This window comes from Narcine bancroftii, chromosome 9, assembly GCF_036971445.1.
Source record: "Narcine bancroftii isolate sNarBan1 chromosome 9, sNarBan1.hap1, whole genome shotgun sequence".
NCBI lineage: Eukaryota > Metazoa > Chordata > Chondrichthyes > Torpediniformes > Narcinidae > Narcine > Narcine bancroftii.
The window spans coordinates 24,551,624-24,576,072 of record NC_091477.1 but is presented as its reverse complement, the minus strand read 5'-3'; the positions used below and the strand labels follow the sequence as shown (position 1 = coordinate 24,576,072).

General features: G+C 40.1%; 1 protein-coding gene across 6 annotated transcripts in view; it reads right to left on the bottom strand.

The window, feature by feature from the left end:
• LOC138743313 (glucocorticoid receptor-like) overlaps positions 1–24,449 on the bottom strand; it is a 118,732-nt gene that overhangs the window by 31,611 nt on the left and 62,672 nt on the right. For all 6 annotated transcript variants that reach the window (XM_069898457.1, XM_069898456.1, XM_069898460.1 and 3 more), the window contains exon 3: positions 5,320–5,486. In XM_069898457.1, the coding sequence (XP_069754558.1) occupies positions 5,320–5,486 (167 nt within the window). The remainder of the gene's footprint in view (positions 1–5,319; positions 5,487–24,449) is intronic.

Genomic DNA, 24,449 nt, shown 5'->3' with positions numbered 1-24,449 from the left:
ATATATTGTGGGGGTAGTGTAGGTCACAAACAAACACAAACACTTCACAAAACAGATCTCATTTAAAATACAAGAGCTTTGCTGAAAGTGAGTCATGCAGGCACTGAGAGCCTTTGCAAAGACAATAAAACAAGGAGAATACTTTACTAAAGAATTTCAAAAGCAGGTGTAAATGGATTATTGTTTTGAAAGCAACAGATAAACAGACTCAGAAGTTTGGGTCTGGTTCCGCAATCTGTCTGGTTCCCATTTGCTGTTCTAAGAAAATCATGAGGTTTTGCAAGCATGGAGAGAGAGAACGAGAATGAACGAGAGTGAGAACACGAGAGAGAGTGAGAACACGAGAGAGAGTGAGAACACGAGAGAGAGTGAGAACACGAGAGAGAGTGAGAACACGAGAGAGAGTGAGAACACGAGAGAGAGTGAGAACACGAGAGAGAGTGAGAACACGAGAGAGAGTGAGAACACGAGAGAGAGTGAGAACACGAGAGAGAGTGAGAACACGAGAGAGAGTGAGAACACGAGAGAGAGTGAGAACACGAGAGAGAGTGAGAACACGAGAGAGAGTGAGTACACGAGAGAGAGTGAGAACACGAGAGAGAGTGAGAACACGAGAGAGAGTGAGAACACGAGAGAGAGTGAGAACACGAGAGAGAGTGAGAACACGAGAGAGAGTGAGAACACGAGAGAGAGTGAGAACACAAGAGAGAGAGTGAGAACACAAGAGAGAGAGTGAGAACACGAGAGAGAGTGAGAACACGAGAGAGAGAGAACAAGAGAGAGAATGAGAGAGAGAGAGAGAGAGAACGAACTGGTTTTCTGCAGACATGGCAAGCTGACAGCTTGTTGAAACCCTATTTTGAAGAAGGTTTGTGAGTTCTGTGTTCTGCATGTTAAAAACCCTTGTGGGACAGAGATTTTCATAGGAGTTGGTTGGGAGAATGGGACCGAAAGAGATTTGAATCTAAGAGAATGGATAGGAAAAATTCACTAAACTTTCTTAGTTTTAACATTAATGAGCTGAACAATAAAACTAAAAGGAAAAAAATACTTGCTTTTATGAAAAAAAGATGAAAGTAGATATTGCATTTTTACAAGAGACTCATTTGACAGAGAAAGAACATTTAAAATCAAAAAGGGAATGGGTGGGTCAAGTGGTGGCTTCATCTTTTAATTCTAAAGGAAGAGGAGTAGCAATATTAATTAAAAAAAATCCTGTGGAGAGATGCGTCTTGGTTCATTGTCAAATTTATTCTGAAATGTGGATACTTATGAGTATTTATGGACCAAATATAGACAATGAAGATTTTATAAGGGACTCATTTTTGATTTAGCTGAATCACATGAAAGGGTATTAATAGGGGGTGATTCTAATTGTCGTCTTGATCCAATAATGGATAAATCAACAAAATCAGTAATGAGCTAAAGCAGCCAAGATTACATTAAGTTTGATGAAATAATTAAGTTTAATAGATATTTGGCGGTCTGAATCCTAGAGATTATTCTTTTTATTCACACAGACATGATTCTTATTCGAGAATAGATTTCTTTTTGATTTCAGCACAATTAATCATGTTGAATATAAAGCTAGGATATTATCTGATCATTCTCCAATTTTATTTGGCAAGTTTAATTCTGAGAAAGAAGGTTCACCTTATAAGTGGAGGCTTAATACCGTGTTGCTGAAAATAGTGGATTTCTGTGATTTTATAAGAAAACAAATAATTGTTTTTAGAAATAAATTCTAGTTCAGTTGACAATAAATTTATTATATGGGATTCACTCTGCCTGTCCCGCGTCGGACTTGTCAGCCACAAACGAGCCTGCAGCTGACGTGGACTTTTTACCCCCTCCATAAATCTTCATCCGCGAAGCCAAGCCAAAGAATTATAAGCTATTCAGCTAAAATTAAGAAAGATTATATATAAGAGACAAATCAATTGTAACAGCACATAGGAAAGTTGGAAAAGAGTTACAAAATAAAATTTCTGAAGAAAAGAATTAATAAAAAACTCAAATACAATATAATTCAGACGTATAGAACTAAAACATTCAGAGAACAAAGGAGAAAGAGCACACAGGTTCTTGCATGGCAACTGAAAGCAGAACAGGCATCTAGAACAATTAATGCAGTTTTTAAAAAGTTCAGGGATCATTGCGTATAAATCGCAAGAAATAAATGATTCATTCAAGGACTTTTATTCTGCATTATACCAATTGGAATCAGTTCATGATGAAAATAAGATTAATAAATTTTTATCTCAAATAAACCTACTTACTTTAAACAGTAAAGGAAGTTAGTGAAGTAATGAGTTAATTACAAAGTAATAAGTCACCAGGTGAAGATGGTTTCCCTGTAGTTTTTTAAAAAATTTGAAGATCTTTTGATATTTTCATTTATGGAAGTATAAAATAAGCATTGAAGGTACATTCTCTGCCTGATTCCTTTTCAACTGCAATTATTACTATGATACCAAAGATAGAGATTCATTGAAACCAGCATCATATAGTCCAATTTCATTATTAAATGTTGATTATAATAAGATAGTAGCTAAAATATTAGCAAGTAGATTGGCAAGGTATTTCCCAAAGTTAGAACATAAGGATCAAAATAGATTTGTTAAAGATCAGAAATCTGCAGATAACGTACCTAGGTTGATTAGTTTAATAGATATAGCTCAAAAGAGGGGAGATTTGAGTGTTGCTGTGGCTTTAGATGCAGAAAATGCATTTGATAGATTAGAATAGGGTTTCATCTTTAAAGTTTTGGAAAAATCTGGGTAGGATCAATATTTATAGATTGGGTTAAAAAGTTATGTAAGAATCCTAGTCCGAAAGTAGTGTCTAATGGTCAAGTCTCAGTAACTTTTCAGTTATCTAGATGAAGGAGACAAAGTTGTCCATTGTCACCAGCTTTATTTATTTTAGCAATTGAGCCTTTAGTTGAATTAATAAGACAGGATTCAAAGATCATTGGTATTAAGGTGAATCAGGAAGAATATAAAATAAATTTATTTGTTAATGATGTTTTGATCTATTTATCAGATCCTTTAAATTTCTTGCACCATCTTAAAGTTAGATTAAAAGAATAGAGATAGATAAAATTATAAACACCTTGATAGAGTGGTGCAACAGGGAGGTTCACTTCATTGGTGATCAAAGTACACTTCCCCATGTCCATGAATATCAGATCGGCCCAAAGCCAACACCACTTTCTAATGGCCATGTTCCAAACCTAAAGTCACATGAGTTAATACCTGGGCTGGCCTATAGCCCTTGGGTGTACAAAAATGAGCTATTTCTGAGGATACTCTGAGCCCGCTCCTGGGTGCGATCCATGGGCAATATTGGAGGACCAATTGAGAGGCACATGCTGTAAAAGAGGTGACAGCTCAGTCTTGGGGAATACGTGGGTAAATCACCCGGTTTAACTGTACACTCATAGGATAGCTGGATAACTTTCATCCATCTGCCATGCTAGTAAGTTAGGGGATGGATGGCAAGTATTGTATGTTTTAACCCTCAGTAGTTCTTGATACTTTCCATGGGTACTTGTAGCTCAGGTTATCTGTATGCTCGTGAGATTATTACAAACATTGTTCAAGTGTTTACTCCTTGTGGGCTCTACCCTCACCACCAAATGTGGACGCTCAATATTTTCCCCAAGACAAAAACATCACATATAAGAGGACATTTGCTTAAAGTGATGGGAGGAAGGGAGATGTGTGGGACAAACATTTTTTTTTAAAAAACAGAGAAAGGTAGGTGCCTGGAACAGGTTGCCAGGAGTAGTGGTGAAGGAAGATTTAAGAGGCTTCTAGATAGGCACATGAATATGAAAGGGATGGAGGAATATCCATCAAGTACAAAGCAGCAGATTTTTCGTTTGATGTGAACATTGTGTTTGGCACAGACACATGGGTGAAGGGCCTGGTCTTGTGCTGCACTATTCTATGTTCTATGTTTTGATAGAATAGATACAGAAAGAAAAGGCACTTTCAGGTGGCCAATTTCTCTGCTTGTAAAGCTGCATATTTTGGCAAAATGCAGCTGTGCGAAGGCCACGTGAATGTGCAGGAGGTGCCTGCAAGGCGAGCTTGGTAACCCTCCTCCGAGAGGGATAATCCCCGCAGCACAGTGGTCTCCCCGCCGCCTAAAAGTGGCTGCATTTGGATGACAGCTGGCCAGCGCTTGACAGCTCCTTTCTCAGTCCCAACATTGTCGCGGGCTGTCAGCGCGGGGACGTCCCGCATGGGATGTCCCCACACTGATCCAGCTGCCCCGCTCTCTCCCCACTCACGAAATCAGTCCCCACACTGTCGGGCGGCCAGCACGGGCAGTCCCCACACTGTGGGGACTGATTTCGGGAGTGGGGAGAAGGGAGCTGGAGCGGCCAGCGGGGGAGAAGGGGGTTGGCCGAAACAATGCCAGTACAGGACTCAAGCACCTCCTTCTTCCCCGCCAGCCATTCCAGCCCCCGTAGGCCGCTCCAGCCTCCTCCCCCCCCCCCCCCCCCCCCGCTGGCCGCTCCAGCCCCGTGAGTGGGGAGAGAGTGTGGCAGTGGGATCAGTGTGGGGACATCCCTGTGCTGACAGCCAGCGCTGGCTGCCCCACAATATAGGGACTGATTTCAAGAATGGGGAGAGAGCGGGGCAGTGGGATCAGTTTGGGGACGTCCTGCGCGGGACATCTCCGCACTGTCTGTCCTAGCTGACAGCCAGCCATCCTGACTTCACAGCCCAAGGGACAGAAGCCAGAATGCGCTCAGATGCGCACCCCAGCGCAGCTGTCCTTTCAAGTGGCCCGCGCTATGCTTTCAACGCTGCCACCTGAAATGTAATTTAAAGGCCCGCTTCTGCTACTTCAGGCGCATTCTTAGCAGAGAATGCACCTGAAAAAGCCTAAAGTTTTACTTCAAGGATAGATTGTAATTACAGGTCATTAACACAAGGAGGTCACCAAGAGGAATTGAGAAGAGAGGTTCAATTGTGAAACTCATTACCAGTGAGCGATGAAAGGAAATTGTATGGATCTAATATTCAGGAGGCCGAATAACTGAAAAAGGGAACAGAATATTATTTGATAAATTTAAATGAAAAAAGATGGGAGCATAGTGTTGTTGAAGCAAGTGGCCCATTTCCATCATTCACATACTATGTAATCATCTTTAAGTACAAGTAAATTTCACCATGTTTTCGTTTTAATTTTCCTTCTGCAATACTTTTTATACGTTTGCAAAGTCCGCACTCATGGATTTACATTAAAAAAATTGCTTTTGTCCATCTTATCTAATAGTATATAGACAGACCCACATCTTACCTTCTACAGCTCTCTTGAAAAAAACTTTGCAACTACCACAAGTAAGAACACCATAATGACATCCAGATGCTTCATCTGAGCAAACAAGACAAACTTTGGCAGGTGGCCCTGAGGAGCCATTAGAGGTGGAGACTGCTGTTGAGCTTCCTTCAGATTTTAGACAATAGCTGAAAGAAAAAATAAAGTAAAAATGCGAGAACTATTTCATAGGTAATTAAATTTAAGCAGTTACTTATAAGATTTGGATTGTCTGTCAAACCATTTCTCTGCCAGTGATACAATCCAGCTCTCAGGTAAGATGGGCCCAAACTATAATATACATCAGTGTATTGCCCCAGGCTAGCCAACCAATATTAGTAATCAGGGCAGCATTACAATTATATTTCATAAATTTCATTCCTTAATTGGATCCATTAACCACACTATCCTTTTAAAGTTTTCTTCAGCCGTGTGCCACTGTATCATTTTCCTGCTTCCAGTACATTAATTACCTGCACAAACTTGGATCACTGGTTCCTCTTAAAATGCCGCAATCTTCCTTTTAATTACACATTTCCACTTTATCAACTGATCCTCAAGCCTCAAGCCCCTTAATTTTTTTTGCAACTTTCTGTTTCAATGTTTCTTAATGAACTTTATCTTTGGGGGAAAAAAAAGAGAAGCACAAAAGCTGCAGTCACTAGATTGTTGAGAAATCAGAGAGGCTATAGGGACAGCAGATCAGGCAACGCCCATAAAGAGAAGTGGTCAATTTCAAATTGGAGCCTTTCAGCAAGAGGGAAATAGGAAGGGGAGACAAAGTAGGCAATGGGTGAAAAAGATAGATTTGGGAGAGGCCAAAAGGTGACAGGATACTGAACATGATGTGGAAAGAAGTGGATTTAAGGCTATCTGGGAGAAATATGATTTGTTGTTCCTCAAGTACTTTAAGCCTCACTCTGGGAATGAATAAGAATGAGGATTAGTCTGTGCAAAAAAGGTGAGGGTAATTAAGGGGCTGGCAACCAAGTTTCAGCTTTGACCTGCAAACAGAGCAGGGACTTGGCAATCTATGGTTGGTTTCGCCAATGTGGAAGAGGTCACACCAGGTGCTCTGAATGTATTAGGTAAGCCGAAGTGCACGTGAAAATCTGCCTCATCTGGATAGAAGTGGGGGGAGAGGAACATAGTGTGGAGGGTGTCGAGCGTGTCGAAAGAACCAAAGACTTGTCGATCCAAACCAAGGCTTTTATAAACTAAAAGACTGGAGCATATCACATGTAGGTCGACCAGTCCAGAATGACCTGCCAGTAGGTGTAGCTACGCTCTCAGCCAATCACAGTCATTCTACACTACAATCTGTACATATATACCTTGATGATAGAATCTGTACTATCACATTCACCCCTTCTTTGAGAACTGACCCCGGGGTGGATGGAGGGCTGTTAAAAAAAAGGGCCCGGTGGAGGTTAGGGGCTGTACCAGTCAGGGGGACTGACCATCCGGCATGACCACCGTGGTGCCGGGATTGGGGTCGCTGGAGTCGTGTTGCCAGCAGGCTCGTAGGATGCGGCCACTGCTTCGCTCAATTCCCCAATGCATTGTCGGCTGTCTGGCCTGAGCTGGTGGGATAGTGCTGGTCCCTCTGTTCAAGCACATGACCTGGGGCAGAAGGAATCAAGGAAGGTTGGGTTGAAAGCACTGCTGCGCCTGATCCAGCTTGGGCTAGGTCCCTTACTGAGACTGTGTCCTCCCGCCTGTCCGGGTACTCAGCGTAGGCATAATGGGGGTTCGCAAGGAGCAGAGTCACTCGGTCAACCAAGGGGTCATTCTTTGAGTACCGGACATGGCGTCGTATGGCTGTTCCCGATTCGGATTTCCTCGGGAAAGAGAACATCCTTTCATGGGGGGTGGCATTAGTTGCAGTGCATAGGAGGGAGCAGATGGAATGTAGGGCACTACTGAACATGTCCTGCCAGCGAGAGGTGGGGCAGACATTTGGATCGGAGGGCAAGCATAACTATTTTCCAGACGGTGGCATTCTCTCTTTCGACTTGCCCATTACCACGTGGGTTATAGCTGGTGGTCCTGCTTGAAGCAATACCACGCTCCAGAAGGTACTACCGCAGCTCTGACCTCATAAACAAGGATCCCCTGTCACTGTGGATGTAACTGGGGTACCCGAAGAGGGCGAAGATGCTATGCAGGGCCTCTATGACTGATGAGGCTGTCATCTCCGAGCAGAGCACAGCGAACGGGAAGCGAGAGTACTCGTTGATGGCCGTAAGGATGTAGGTATTACAGTTGGTCGACGGTAGGGGCCCCTTGAAGTCCATTCTGAGACGCTCAAAAGGGCGGGTGGCTTTGATGATGTGTGTTCTTTGGACGGAAGAAGTGGGGCTTGCACTCAGCGCACATTGGGCAGGCTCGGGTCATGGAACGAATCTCCTCAAGCGAGCTTTGACAAGTTTGAGTCTCTACAGCCTGTCCAGTTGTATGTTGGCGCAAGTCCCCCTGGAGAGCGCATCTAGAGGGTTGTTGAGTTTACCAGGCCAATACAGTATGTCATAATTAAAGGTGGAGAGCTCGATTCTCCACCTGGCGATTTTTTTCATCCTTGATCTTATCTTGCTGGGTAATGCTAAACATGAAGGAGACCGCGCATTGGTCAGTCAGCAGTGTAAAGTGCCTGCCAGTGAGGTAGTGTCTCCAACGATGTACTGCTTTGTCTGTGCACCTCGCTTGTGATAAATTTCCTGTGTTCATAACTATATTGCCGCCCACAGGCTTCCAGCCAGGAGTGAGGTTTGCGAAGAAGGCTGGCAGAGCAACTTGGAGGGTGGAGAGGCTACAGGTGAGGCCTCGGGGAATGGGGGCGGGTAGCTTGGGCTGCCGCTGGCAGGAGGCTTCCGGAGTTGAGTGGTTACAGACAGAGAGTGGAGCGTGAGGCCCTCCAAAGTACAGGGAAATGGTTTGAAACTGGCACTGAAAATCGAGTCCCAGCAGTACAGGGGTGCACAATTAGGGAAGGACTAATAGTTTGAAGTCTGTGAATGTGATGCTCTGGACATCCAAGTTCACCACACTATACCCCTTTACCCCAGTCGAGTGCGATCTGGTCGCCAATGAAATCCTCTGGGCAGTGGGGAGAATAGCCAGTCTGCAACGGTGGGATGTCAGTTGACCCCGAGGCAAATAAGCAATTGGTATAGTGTCCGTGCACTTTAATCAGTTCCATTGCTTTTGTGAGGGGGGGGGATGGGGGGGAAGTCCTGGTCTAGGGTTACTGATACAGAGACTTGTTCAATGGGAACAGTGGAGTCCTGCGTGATGACGTCACGTAAACAGTTGGGCCTGAAGAGACACCGTCGAGGAGTTGGCCTACAGCCTGCTGGGGGTGTCAGTCAGCCAACGCTAAGTGCTGGGGGTTGCTGCTTGCTGTCGGCGGTGGGGCGGTCAGTCAGGCGGTCGTCGGCGGTGGGTACCGGGTCGGTAGCGTCGGTTGCGGCGGATTGTCCTTGGTCAGCAGCGTCGGTGGGTACCGGGTCACTAGCATCAGTTGCAGCAGCGGGTACCGGGTCGGCTGCCTCGGTGGTGGCGGGTCCCTGGTCAGTAGCGGTGGTGGGTGTGGCGTGTCCCCAGTTTCCGATAGCGGGCTCAGCGGTGATGGTGGCGCCGGGCTCAGTGGTGATGGCGGCGGCGGGCTCAGCGGTGATGGCGGCAGCGGGCTCAACGGTGATGGCGGCGGCGGGCTCAATGGTGATGACGCCGGCAGGACCCTGGTCGGACGTTGCTTCATGAGGGATGATGAACTTCATTGCTGTGAGGGTGGGTTGTACCTTCCGCGCTTGGCGTCTACCTTGTTATGTCAGGCGCTGCCGCGCGGTGCAGCCCTCGCTCTCTTTGGACGAGAATTTTAAATACCTGCTCACTCTTCTCATTTGGGGAATGAGATAAAATGTGATTTATAAAGAACAGCCATTGAAAAAACAAACTTTGTCTGTATAATTGATAAACAGAGGGCTGACAAGTGCTAAATTAAATGATGAATCACACAGATTGTAGGGATCTAAACTTCGTAAGCAATAGGATTTTAATTGGTGGCATTAAATCAGAAGAATATATTTGAAAAAAAGTGAGAAACTTTTTTCTGTCGAGTTTATTTTTGAATAACATGGAACAAAACTGAATTATATTGGCCATCTGAAACAATCATAGCATGGTAAGGAGGCATAATATTTGAATCAATATTAAGATTTCAAATTTATTGTCAGAGTACATACATGACATCACATACAAACCTTTTTTCTGCAGAGGAGGTAGAATTACCACTTATTGGGAGTGCAAAATAAAACCACACAGCGTATATGCATAAACATTAAACCCCAAATTATCAAAAAAGTTAACAAAGATAGTCTTTCATTTATCATCTTGAAATTGTCAGAACTTAGGTAATGAAAATAAAAGACCAATAACAAAATTAATTGCTTGGATAAAATGGCAACTGCCACAATTTGGAAAAAACCTATGCACCTTTCACAAATCAAGCAGCTGATCACATTTCAATGTAGGAATCTCTCCAGGTCTGAATGGTTTCAAGGACACAAGCAATAGAATTTAGAATAGAGCAGAACAAAACTGCATGCTAATGACAGGTGTAAAGAAATGCTAAATCTCAATAGTTAAATTGGTATTATGTTGAATAAAGGGACGGATTTTCTTCACTACAACTTGATTACTAAAGATAGATGGTTAAAATAACACCAAACTAATATAAACACAAAGCATTCCCCCGCCCACCGCCCCCCCCCCCCCCCACCCCAACACTTGTATTGTCAGAGTTTCACCTGTTATAGACAACTTTGGAATGCTTGAAATGATGTCTTATTATTTTTGCATTTCAAAAAAAATACAATTTTTGCTGACGTCTGCATTTCAAAACTTCACAATGAGTAGATCCTCTGGCATTCTCAACATGAGGCAGAGAAAAAATATTTCAAATGTAGATTTCACAGGTCAGTGTTGGAATGTGGCCAAACTAGCATAACTTTTTGCATTAGTTTTAAAATAAATACTGCACTGTTAGTAACCTCTCCCTTTCACTGGGCCATGTTCCCTGATCAGATAAATTGCAATATTAAGTTTCTGCTAATTGCTAGTGTTTCAGAGCAATTGAAGTTCTTAAAATAAAGCTAATCCTTTTTAGATGAGACTCGATTTACCAATAAATAATTTACCAATAAAGCTGACTACAACAATATTGAGTTCTTATATGTCCTACAAAATGTACTAGCTTTTCACTCAAACATTATATTAACCCTTTGGACTCCATGTCCTGGTTTTCAGGGACAACCAACAAGCACATGCACTCAGATTCCCCGTTTTTGCTGGGCTACCAAAAAAGCATATATACTCTGTGTCCCAGTTTCATACTTTAAAGGTTTACCCATTGACCCAATCAGAGTACATATTATGAAAGGTTAAAAATGGCTGGAATCCAAAGAGTTAAGGAATACTTTTAATAGAAATTTGCTGATAATAAACCTACTAAATCTTGCCTGAATCTACAATCAATAAAAGATTATATGTTTAACAATTGGCAAATGAAAGGGAGCAAAATATTCACTTTGTACTTGAGAGTACACCCAGATCACCAATTTCACACAAAGATAAAGGTCTTGATTTAAGGGAGTCATGTGATGGAGTAGTGGCTGGTCAAATGGAACCAGCCCTCCAGAGAAAAGAGAAAAAAAAGTGATAAAACAGAGCTCAATAAACATAAAATACAGGAAGAGAAAGATAAAGTTACAGAGAAGAGACAGAAGATGGCACCCAAAAGAAAAAAAGAATAACAGAGAAAAGGAAAGAAGGAAAATCACTGGAGAAGAAAGAAGAAGGCCTTATCTGCACGTCAGAACAGAGCCACCGTGGAGAGGAGTGGCCGATCTCCGATGTTGGTGAATCCCCAGAGGAGCGGTGTCCTCCTGATCGGTGGACTTCAAAAATGGCTCTCAAACCCAAGAAGAGATGCGCAACTGCGCATGTGCGAAGAGATGCAGATGGGCGGTGCGCAAGTAAAAGAAAAGGTCAACGCCAACGGGAGGGGGACTAAGCTGAGGAGTGGCCAGCTGCGGAGCAGCCAGCTGAGAGATGCCCAGTATCGGGACATTCGGCCAGGGGAAGTAAAGAAGAAAGAAGAATAGTGAGAAAGAGAACGAAGGATGGGAAGAGGATGAGCGGCAATGGGGCGACCAGAGGATGAAGATACAAAGATACAGAGAAGAGAAGATGACACAGACATAGATACAGACACAGAAGAGGAGGAGGAAGAAGACCAAGAATTTCAAAGGAAAGAAGAAGGTAAAATAGAAGGACAAAGTTTAGATAAAGCCTTTTTAGAAGAACAAACAAGGTCATTAAAAGAATGGCTATCATTAGAATTTAGTTCAATCAAAAGAAAAATGAAAAGAGCTGAAGACAGAATGCAAAGCTTAGAGATGGTCATGACTGAAATAGGGAAAAGAGTAGAAAATGTGGAGGAATGAGAAGCTGCTGTAGAAATGGAGATAAATGATTTAAGAGGGAAGTTGGAAGAGAGCGAAAAAAAAATTAAAGAGACACAAGATTTATTGTCACAAAAAATGGACACATTGGAAAACTACAGTAGGTGAAACAACATAAAAATAGTGGGCCTGAAAGAAGGCAAAGAAGGGTCAAATATGAAGGAATTTATAAAAGGATGGATCCTAAAGATGCTGGGAATAACAGACTTGCATGAAGAAATAGAAATCGAAAGGGCGCATAGAGTGCTAGTACCGAAACCGCCACCACATCAAAAACTGAAATCCATAGTGGTAAAATGTCTAAGTCATACAAAAAGAGAAAACATACTGGAGCAGGCAAGAAAGAAGGTTAGAGAAGACAATAAGCCTTTGGAATATAAGGGACAAAAAATATTTTTTTACCCGGATATAAGCTTCGAACTTTTAAAAAAGAGGAAGGAATTTAACAAGGCAAAAACAATCTTATGGAAGAAAGGGTATAACTTTATATTAAAGCATCCAGCAGTATTCGAAGTATTTATTCCTGGGGAACGGAATAGACTGTTTTCGGACCCAAAGAAACCCAATAATTTGCTGAACATTTGCAGGACAGGAGAAGAGAGGAGGAGGAGGAATGACAAAAAGGAAGACTGTCAAGAAAATATACAAAATTATGTAAAAAAATAAAGATTATATAAAGATTTAAAGATGGATTAGAGAAGGGGAAGAAGGGGAAAAAAAGAGCTTTGTTATAGTATAGGAAAATAGTGTTCTCTGGGGGGGGCTGGGGTGGGAGAATAATGGTCACTGCAAAATCAGTTGACGCTTGTGAGTAAGTTCGCAAACCAAATGGAAAGGGGAATTGTGGTTGCCGTCAAGGGACAAGAGGCAATCCATGGAGGGGAGGTTCATTTGGGGTTAAAGGGTTATTGCTTGTGGGGATTGTTGGGGTATTTCATGTCTTAAGTGCATTGTCATATATTGAGATTAAAAAGGAAAACAAAAAACAGTAATGGTAAAAAAGGGATGGAGATGGTGAAGAGGTGGAAAAGAAGTGAAAATAAAGATATAAGATGGCCACGTTGGACTATATGACTAAAAACATTAATGGAATATATAACCAAATTTAAGTGTATCCCATTGGGAAAAAAAATCACATATAATTTAAAAGACAAAGTTACAATGTTTGAAAAAACCTGGGAAACATATATGGAACACAACAGAAAGAGCAGGCCTCGGACCACCACCACCTAAAATGATGATAAGATAAACATGATGAGATTTAATGTGAATAAGTAGATGATATGTCTTTTTTGTTTGTATTCCTTTTGTATAAAGATATTGTTTTATTATATTTTATTTGACCAATATTTACTGTTTTTGGAAGGGGGTGGGAAGGGGGAATGGAGGGATGGGGAAAAAAAGAGAAAATGTCACTGTGAATATTTAAAGAGATGCATCTGTAAATATATTGGTTGATATGATTCATAGTGCGATAAATAAAGAATTACAAAAAAAAGCTCTTGATTTAATGTATTTACACTCTTGATTTAATGTACACCTACCTTATCTATTTTAGTTAAGAAATGGTTTTAATTATTTAAAAATTACATATAAGGCACTTTTGCACCCCCTCTGTAATTCCTTTCAAGAAACTTTGTTCTATTCAAGTGTTTGCCATTTCAGCCCAAATCTGTTTCTAATATACATTTCAACAAAAACATACAGGCAACAACCTATATAAATGAACAATAGAAGGATGCAAAACAGGTGTCAGAAGAAAAACTACTGGACTTGAAGGCCTGTATTCTGGTGACTTTAATGAAGTGGCTACAGAGAAGGTGGATATATTAGTTGTAGCCTTTCAAAATTCCCATAATTCTATTGAGGTCCCAATGGAAGAGGAGACTGTAAATGAATCAAAGTTCCTTTTTTGTCATGTATAACAGAGAGTGTGATTTTACACCAAAGTCCTTATTCAAGGAGGAGAAAGAAAGCAGGATGCCAAAGGCTGGCTAGACCTGTTCAAAAAATGTTCTAATTTGTTATTAAAGAAATAGAATAATAATAAGGAAAATCATTGTATGAAAGCAAAATTGAATTTATTATTGGTTAGCATTCTTTCAGGATGCAATAAGTTTATTTGGATTTCTCTTTAGTCTCATTGGTAAAAGATTACGCCTTTGCACTGTTTTAACTGTACTTTTCTCTAATCGTAACAATACACCCTACACTTTGTTTTATTATTGTTCTCTCTGCTGTTCTTTATCTACAGGTTAACTTGCCTGGATAGCATGCAAAATCAAGCTTTTCAATGTATCTTGTATACAGGACCATAAACAATTTAATTAAATTCTCTACTGCCCACTGAATGCTGGGGTGGGTCTATAATATAATCCCATAAAAGCTATTATTCTGTTCTTATTTCTAAGTTCCATCCTCCATGATCCCCAAGAAGATCCTTAGCAATTAGTCAATTGCTGCTTTGCTCCCAAGTGCAGAGACTCTCCTTCCCTTCATTACATGGTTGGATGATTTCCTATCTTTGGTCATGTAATTAATTGATGTTTGAATCTGCTCTGAACAAACTGCTGCATTTCTCATCATAATGCTTCACTTGTAAAGTACTTCCTGCCATCTAGTCATAATGAGCTGGAAATTTTCATCAACTCCTGTCCATTTTCCATTCTCTTTCTTTTGCATGATACATTTCTGATCCTTTTTATTCTCAACTTTGTACTCCCATTTCATGAGAGATGCCATCAACCAATATCCACTACATGTTCAGAGACTTAAAAGCTTGATGTACACTTACTATTGTCTCTATTGCACTCCAACCTTGCATTTTTCACACCAATGATTCTGATGCACCTTCTCATTTTCACATCCAAGGAAACCTTTAATCCAACTATTTACTATTCCATGTTCTTGTCTTTGACAAGACAGCGGTCTCTACATCTTTGCCTTCTATATCACCAGCCTCCACATTCAATGGACCCTCCTCTTCCAATTTCCAGATTTATTGTAAGAGAACATACATGGCATCATAAACAACCCTGAAATTCCTTTTTCCTGCAGGCACAGCAGAATTACCCCTAATTGGTAGTGCATAAACAAACTGCACACTGCGTAAATATGTAAACAAATAAAGGAACTGAAAACAGATAATGAATGTAAACAAACTGACTGCAATACAGAGAGAACAAAGTAAAACAATCAATAAAGCGCATAAGAGTCCTTAAATGTGTCATTGATCGAGTTTGTTGTTGAGGAGTCTGATGGTGGAGGGGTAGCAGCTGTACCTGGTGGTGCCAGTCTTGGGGCATCTATACCTCTTTCCTGATCGTAGCAGCAAGAACAGAGTGGTGTGGGTCTTTAATGATTGCTACTGCCCTCCGACAGCAGCATTCCCTGTAGATGTACTCAATAATGGTGAGGGTTTTGCCTGTAATGTCCTGGGCTGTGTCCACTATCTTTTGGAGGGCTTTATACTCAGGGGTATTGGTGTTCCCATACGAGAACGTGATATAGCTGGTCAGCACACTTTCCATCACACACCTGTTAGAAATTTTCCAGGGTTTCTGGTGTCATGTCAAACCTCCACAAACTCCTGGGCGTAGAGGCATTGACGTGCTTTCTTCACGATGTCATTTGTGTGTTGGATCAGAAAAGATCCTCTGAGATAGTGACTCCCCAAAATTTAAATTTGCTCACCTTCTCCAACTCTGATTCCTCTAATAATCACTAGATTGTACATCTCCAGCCTTTTTTTCTTATGGCAACCATCAGCTCCTTACTTTTGGTGACATTGAGTGCAACTTTCCTGTTGGTGCACCATTCAGCCAAGTTTTAAACCTCCATTCTGTATTCTGACTCATCCCCTTTCTTCATGCAACCTACTACCGAGGTACCGTCGACAAATTTGTAGATCGTGTTATTGTTGAATCAAGCTACACAGTCGTAGGTGTAAAGCAAGTAGAGCAGGGTGCTAAGAACACAACTCTGTGGTGCTCCGGTACTGATGTAGATTGTGGAGTTCTTAGCAATCTTCATTGATTGAGATCTGGAGGTGAGGAAATCCATGATCTAATTACATAGTGGGGTGTTAACTCCCAGAACTTGTAGTTTACTGATTAGTTTTGAGGGATGATCCAACAGCAAGCACTAAAAATCTTTCATCTCCTCCACAGAGAGTATCTATAGTCAAAAAACTATATGGCATGGAAACAACTTGCCCATGTCAAATGTCAACCAAGTGGCCTCTCAGAGCCTCTTTGTTTGCCTGTATTTGGCTCACATTCCTCTAAACCAATGGTTTTCAAAATGAGCCCCCCCCCCAAATTCACTGTAACATGATTGATAGTACTCAGAGACTTGTATGGAGCAGAAACATGCTTTTATTAGCTTACAATTAACAGCCAGTATCTACAATGGTCTTCAGATAAAGTGAAGGTAAGTGGGAAAACAGGTTTATTATCGGGACCAATGGGGGCAGAGCCAAGAGGAGGGGCCAGTTGTCTAATCTACCCAAAGACAGTGAATTCCAGTTCACTGCACTCACATTCCTATGCCTTAAGTACTCTGTGATTAGTAAGGGATTGCTTAAGTGGAAAGAAAAAGGTTTGCAAACACTGTTTTAATTGTATCTAATTGACTCGTTGTGTGCACAGTTTCTTAACTCCAAAGGAAATGGGCCAATTACAATTTTTTTCAAGCAAAATATTTTAGTAACAGTTGGGTCTACAGTAGTGGTTTCTGAACCTTCCCCTCCCACTTACATACCTCCTTAAGCAATCACTTATGCCACAGGGATTGTTTAAGGTGGAATGCAGTTTGAAAACCACTGCTCTAAAAACTCCCTGTCAATTGACCTGCCAAAATATCTCTGTTATAGAGATAGCTGGGTCCATACCTTCCTCTGGCAGCTCATTCCATAAAAACACCAACCTCCATATGAAAAAGTTGACTGATTTCTGTTCCCATTGTCAAATTAAACCTAATTTTCTAGTTTTAGACTTCCCCTACCTTGGGGAAGAAATAATAATTATTAACCCATCTTATAATTTTACATGCCTCTCTCCACCCCCCAACCCCACCTATGTATCTTATGCTCCAGAGAAAAAAATACCAGTCTGTCCAGTTTTTTTTTATATAACCCATGCCCTACAGTCATATTAACATACTCATGATTTTATTTTGAAGTGATAAACACATTCCTTTCAGAATACTCCAGTCTTCAGTATACCTCTGTTCATAAAACCTAACTTCATCCCAAGGTTAATTTCTGTGCAACTCCTAGCCTTTACTTGTAGTTCTTGCAATCTAGAATGTATGCCTTTCGTAACATAATTTCTCCACAGTGACATGACAAAACAGAGATATAGTGATTGCTTTGGAGAACACTCTCGTTCAGTCCGCAGAGGTGTCCTCAAGTTTCCAGTCAAATTCTCAGTTCCATTTCAAACATGACCTCTTGGCTCACTGTCCTTATCTTCCAACATTTTTCCAACAAAGCTCAGTAGCACCTTATTTGGGCACATCAGAGACTTTTGGACTTGACTACGAATTCTTAAATTTTTAGATAATCAGCTGATCAAGTACTTTTATTTCAGATTGCTAGCATTCAAATGTTCAGATTATTATTCCATTTCTCTCATTTATACCTCTGTCAGATTTATCTTTTGAGAAACACAAAAGCAGCCAACACTGGATTTATTTGTCCCATTTACACCCACATTCATCATTCACTCCATGAGACACATCCTTTTGTTCTTTAGCATAAAGAACAATTTGCTAGAGGAACTCAGCAGCATCAGTGGGTAGAAAGAATGGTCCATGTTTTATCAAGACCATTGTCAGTCTCTTGGATTTCCCTTTGTTCTTTCTTCTTCTTCTCTAACTTTACGTGCATTTCAAATCTCAGTTCCAATCAAAGTACATTGACTCGAAATGTTAACTCGATGCTGCTTTTTAAAAAATATTTTATTTAAAATTTTTGTCCATACACTTAGTCAGCTACAATGTTGAAAAGATAACAAATAGAAAAAAAAATCCATTTTAAGCTTCATGATGATGAAAACCCCCACTCCCCCAACCCCTCTCACCCTAGAAAACCCAAAGAAAAAAAAGGACAAGAACAAAAGAAAGGAAAGAAGGAAGAAAACCAAAGGAAACAAAGGATTGCCATGAAAGTGCCACTTTTACCACACCAATCTCCAATATATATTCTATGCAATTCTTTGGAGAAGATTAATCCCTAGGATTAGGAAGATGTCTACAAATTTATACCTGAAATTTGTAAATACAAGCACCAAATTTGCAAAAAGTATATTTATTTCTTATATTGTAAGTAATCTTCTCAAGGGGAATACAACTATGCATTTCTGCATTCCATTGTGCCATACCTAAACTTGAATCCGTTTTCCAGGTAACTGCTATACATTTTCTTGCCACTGCTAATGTTATTTTGACAAAATTCTGTTTGGTGTTTCGATAATTTCTATTTAGGTCTTATCGCTACAATATTCCCAATAAAAATAGTTCTGGATTTTGTAGAAACTTAATTCCTAGTGCCTGTCCTAAAAAGAAATTACTAAATCTATCCAAAAGTTTTTATCTTGGGATATGACCAAGTTGAATGTAGAAAAGTACCTGCCTCCTCGTCACATCTAAAGCATTGATCTGATAAATAGGACTTCAACCTATTTACTTTCTGTGGCCCGAGATATAATTGATGTAAAAAAATTGTACTGAATCAACCTGTACCTTACATTTATTGTATTTGTCATACTATCCCGACAAAGATCAGACAAGTTTTGTTCATCATTTCTAACACTTAAATCTGATTCCCATCTCTGTCTCTCTAGACCTATGAACCCTCTGCTTAGGAGTTCCCATTTGAAGTAAAAGATACATGGCAGAAGTACATTTCTTTATGTTTTATTTTCAGATCAGAGTCTCCACATCACTACACTTTGGTAATAACAGTGTTGGGCCTAATTTAGCCCTTAAATATGTTCTTAATTGAAAATAGTATAAGAGTGCATTATTAAGTATTCCATACTTATTTCTTAATTGATCAAATGACATAAAATGTCCTCCTTCATAACAATCTTCAATATGTCTGATCCCTTTATAAGACCCATTGTAAAAGGTATGTCTGTTTTGAATCAAAGGCATTTTGTATGATAGGCCCTTTCTTGTTCCATTTTCACCATTTATCTTGTTCCAAATATTAATCATATGTTTTAACAGAGAGGTTTCTTTCTCACTGGATATTAATTTCACTTCCCATTAGAAAAACATCCAATGCTATTCCCTGCAATTCTATTTTTTACCTGTGCAGGTTTCTCTCCTTCCTCTAGAAAGCAAGAGTCTAATTTGGATTGCTCGATAAAAAATTTAAAATTTGGAAGCTGTAATCCTCCTAATTCATATTTCCATGTTAATTTTTCTATGGAGACCCTACACATCTTACCCTTCCAAAGAAATCTTATATATGCATTTAATTTCTGAAAGGACTTCTGAGGTAATGAAAAAGATATTGTACTCTTGGGAATATATTCATCTTATCACAAATGACTCTACCCAGTAATGTTATTGGCACAGCCTGAAACTTTCCCATATTCTTCCAATTTTAAGTTCAGCTTTTGTAATTAAGTAGCTGGTTCTGAAAAATATATCAAAACATCATCGGCAAATAAATTAATTTTACATTCATCTTGATTAACCCTAAATCCCTTAATGTCAGGATCATGCAGAATTGCTTCTGCAAGCAGTTCTATAGCTAAAATAGTACTGGAGTTGATGGACACCCTTTTCTACTGGATCTAGTTAACTGGAACAGTGCAGAAACTTGTCCATTTGTTACAACTTTGGGTTTAGGCTCATTGTATAATGCTTTAATCCAATTCGAAAAGTCTGTCCTAATCCAAATCTTTAAATAAAAAGTCCCATTCAAGTCTATCAAATGCTTTTTCCATGTCTAGAGCCACTATAACACTTAAATCCTCTCTCTTTTGTGCGAAGTGAATTATACTAAGTAATCTAATTACGTTGTTAGCAGATTGCTCTTTTATTTTTTACAAAGCCTGTTTGATCCATGTTTATTAATTTTGGTAAAATTTTGTCAATCCATTTATTAAAATTTTAGCAATAATCTTATAATCTGAATTTAACAATGAAATAGGTCTACCAGATGACTGTTTTAACAGGTCCCTATCTTTTTTTTGGTATCACAGTATTTATCGCTGTTGAAAAAGATTCTGGGAGAGTATGCATTTCCAATGCCTGATCTAATACCTCCATGAAAAGTGGAATCATTAAATCTTCAAATTCTTTATATAATTCAGGTGTAAAACCATCTTCTCTCAGAGATTTATTACTTTGCAATGAATTCAGTGCTTCCCTCACCTCCGCTTGAGCGAAAGGAGCATTTAATTCGACCTGTTCTTCCAAATTTAACCTTTGAAGTCTTAGTTGTGACCAAAAAATCTTCTATTTTATTATCATCTCTTTGTGATTCAGATTGATATAATTTGGAATAAAATTGTTTCAAAGTCTCATTAATTTCTTGAAGCTTATAATTCATTACATTCAAATGTTTTATTGCATTAATCTGCTTTCTGGTTATATTGCTGCAACTGATGAACATTTTTTTAATTGTTTATCATTCAAGTCTACTTCGTTGGCTGCAAAACATTAGAGCACTCTTGAAAATAGTTCATTGTGACTTGAACTGTAAAAGCTTACCTGAAAATTGCCCTTTTGCATTTAAAGAATAGGGGAATAATCGAAGCCCAATTCTCTTGTCAATTTGTGCTCCATCTTTCCCCAGAAATGATCAAAAATCCAAGTGACATATTGAATACCTCCTCACTGAGTGACAAGGTTTAGATGGAGACTATACAGCCAGTCCCTGGGTTACAAATGTCCAACTTACAGACAACTCATATTTACGAACAGTCCACACATAGCTTCCGGTGCATTGGCTCGAGTAAGGAGAACGCTGTCTGCCTTTTTATGTCAGATCATGTTGGCATTAACACTGAGTTGAGTGTGCCTAATTCATGAAATTGATTCCAATAGTTTTATATACATAGAAAAGTAAAATATGTACTATATACTAAGACAAACATTTGACTAACTGACGCTAAATAAGAACCATATGTACCTGTTCCAATTTACCTATAAATTTGACTTAAAGACAAAATTGAGAATGGATCTCATTCATAACCCAGGAACTGCCTGTAATCAATTTTTTGAGGAATATGTTTGATCAAATTTACTGTCATCTGGGTCACATTATTTTTCACATCACAATTTAACAACCATTTGAAAAGGAAACTGTAGGCATATCACTATTATGGTTCCAGTGAGTCATGGTTAAATCTAATGCTATCTACAAGGAACTTGCACGTTCTCCCAGTGACTGTGTGGGTTTCTTCTGGATGCTCTGGTTTCCTCTCACCCTTCAAAATGTATTGGATTGTAGCCTAATTGGACAGCACAGGTTCATGGGCTGGAAGGGCTTTTTGCAATGCTGCACATCTAATTTAAATTTTAAATTTAAAGCCCAAGAATCACATCCAGTGTTATCTGATATTTTGGCTTGAAATTACTTCCAAATGAGAAAAGATGCATTGACAATTGGAAACACTGTTTATAGTCTTGACATTATATATTTTTAAAAAATCACAAATAAATCTATTTTTCTCATCATTGACAATTACTGTATTTGATTGTATATAGGACCCCCCCCCCCTCACTATTTTGTACTGTGAGATTTCAGGAAAAAATGGTTTTAGTGTATTTACCTCATTTAATTTGCTCAAGGGTCCTGTCATTTGTTCGTTCACTCCCTCCCGTCAATTGTTCCCTCCCGTCGCTCACTCTCTCCCACAGTGCTTCGAGGGGAGCGCTGGGCCTCGATGATCAGACTTTGCTCAACAAGCCTGATCATCAAGGACCAGCGCTCCCTCAAAGCATTATAGGAGAAAATGAGCAAGCAATGGGATCCCCGAACAAATTGAACGAGGTGCAGGGGTGGGTGGCAGTGAGCAAGTAGCCTGAGTCACTTGCTCACTGCCAGCTGCCCCTGCACCTCATTCAATCTGCTTGGGGAGCTGTGCTCATCCAACAAAGCCTTATCATTGAGGCCCAGCACTCCCTTCAAATCATTGTGGGAGAGAGCAAGCGACAGGAGGGAGGGAAGGGGAGATAGTGAGTGAAAGAGAAAAAAAAAACTCCGGAAAGCAAGAGTGAATAGTTTGAGAGCTTTTCTCCTGTTGCCATCTTGAAAATGGCAGCACAAAAATGTCACCTTCACATATAGGACCCGGGGTCATTTTGAGTTAATTTTTTTGGGGGAAGTGGGGTGGGTCCTATTTGCCATCAAATACAGGTATATGTGCAGTTGTGGATATACCAATAAATTTACCTTCAATTTATAGCAATAAAGCTCGAATCGTAGCAACAATTGGGCAATAAACTCAGATTACTTCACCTGCGAGGTGCATCTGACTGCAGTTCCTTACGGACTGCATTAGGGAATTGGAGTTGGATAAACTCTGGATCATTCAGAAGGCTAAGGGATTGATAGAGAGGAGTTACAGTGAGGTAGTCACACCTATGAAGAAAGAGACAGGTAGTTGGGTGACCGTCACATGAGGGAAAGGGAATAGACAGTTAGTGTGGAGTACCCCTATGGCTGTTCCCCTCAACAACATATTTGAATACTGTTAGGGGGAGTTGACCGAACAGGAGAACGCTACAGTAGCCAGGTCTCTGAAACCAAGTCTACCTCTGTGGCTTAAAAGGGATGGGGAGAGAGGAGGAGAGCAATAATGATAGGGGATTCAATGGTTAGGGGAAAGAGACAAGGATTCAATGGATGAGATTGAGACTGCCAAATGGAGTCTCAATCTTGTCCATAAATCATTAAACGAAACAATAAAAAAAACCAAACATTTCATTCTTAAACAAATGATTTATCTGATAAGCAACTATTAATTTCTTTAAATCTCCAATGCCCCTGTAGGAACTGACAAATAATTAAAGTCTATTTTATGACAAAGAAAAAATAAAAGTGATAGAATTATAACAGACAACACTTTACTACTCTTTTTACACTAAAAACCCACATTATTACCATATACATGACTTGTCTATGGAAGCTGGCTTGCTTGTTCACATAGAACAGAAGAAATACCAGGTCAGTGAATCCTTTTACACAGCAAGCTGGCTTCCTGAAGCAAAAGTGGCAGGACATGTAGCACAGCAGTGTCAGAGTGTAGTGCCAAGCAGTGAGATTGCTCTTGACACAATAATGGCGGTTGAACAGCAGGTGCTTATGCTGGTCGTATACATATTTTGCACTCTTCAAACACAAGCAAATCTTTTGCACATCATATTCAACTTTTTGAAGCACGTCGCATTCGTATAAACGATGTGTTCGTGCGATCAGAAAAACATTGGAGGAGATTGTGGAGAGAACCAGGGAGCAGTTTGATGCAGAAAGGAGCGTGGACCTTAGACTCCAAAGACAGAGACATTTGGTTCTTCTGAGTCAATTCATGCTGCTCTCTGATAGAAGAATGTGGAGGAGAGAGACCACATGGCCCATGTTCTGGTCTAATGTCCTCAAACATTTTGATGAAGACGAATGGTGGAGTCATTTTTGTACATTTCGGAACACCCTTGACTTTGTACTGGATCTCTGAGCCCCACCTGAGGCGCAAGAAAACAAGTTGGCGACAGCCTCTGGAATGTTGGCTTAGACTCACCATTGCTTTGTGATGGTATGTTATCCCATGTGAATATCGATCCATCAGTTGTATTTTTGGTGTCAGTGTTGCCATTGTGCCTGTGTTGGTATGCCAGGTTACTGGAGTATTGAGGGCCCTTTCTAAACGTCTTCAGGAGAAAATGGATGGATTTGCAGAACAGGGGGTATCCAATGTGTGCTGGTGCCATCGATGGCACACATATTCCTATCATCGCACCCATGGCGACCCACAAACCTACTACAATCGAAAATGGTGGTTCTTGATTGTTCTTCAAGCTGTTGTTGACCACAATTACTGGCAAGGATCTCAGCTTGAGTTACAATTATTTATCTTTATCAATTAATGTGTACCATGTGCTGATCTATACACTCAGTTTTTTTTGTTTTTCTTGCTTCACATATATGTATGTGGGTTGGTCTGGCCACATGCATGATGCTAGAGTTTTAGCCAACTTACCCATCTATTTTAGCCAACTCACCCATCTACAGAAAGACTGAAGATCAAGGCAGGTACCTCTTCCCACCTGAAGTAAGTTTGTATACCCCACTGTACAGTAATGTATTTGTGGAGCAAGCAATAAATCGAGATTTTTTTTGTCACATATAACCAGTAGGAATCAATGACAATGAAAAACTGAAGGAATGACTGACTGACTCTACTTCAAATGAAACTGATGACGTCCAATGGTCAGATTCCATCCTGTTATTGTAAAACTGCCACAAAAAAACATTAGTGAACTGATTGTGATTTCAGAGGTTGCATAAGGTACTTATAAATCTACATTGCTCTCCCCACAGAAATCCAAAACTGTTAAAGGAATAGA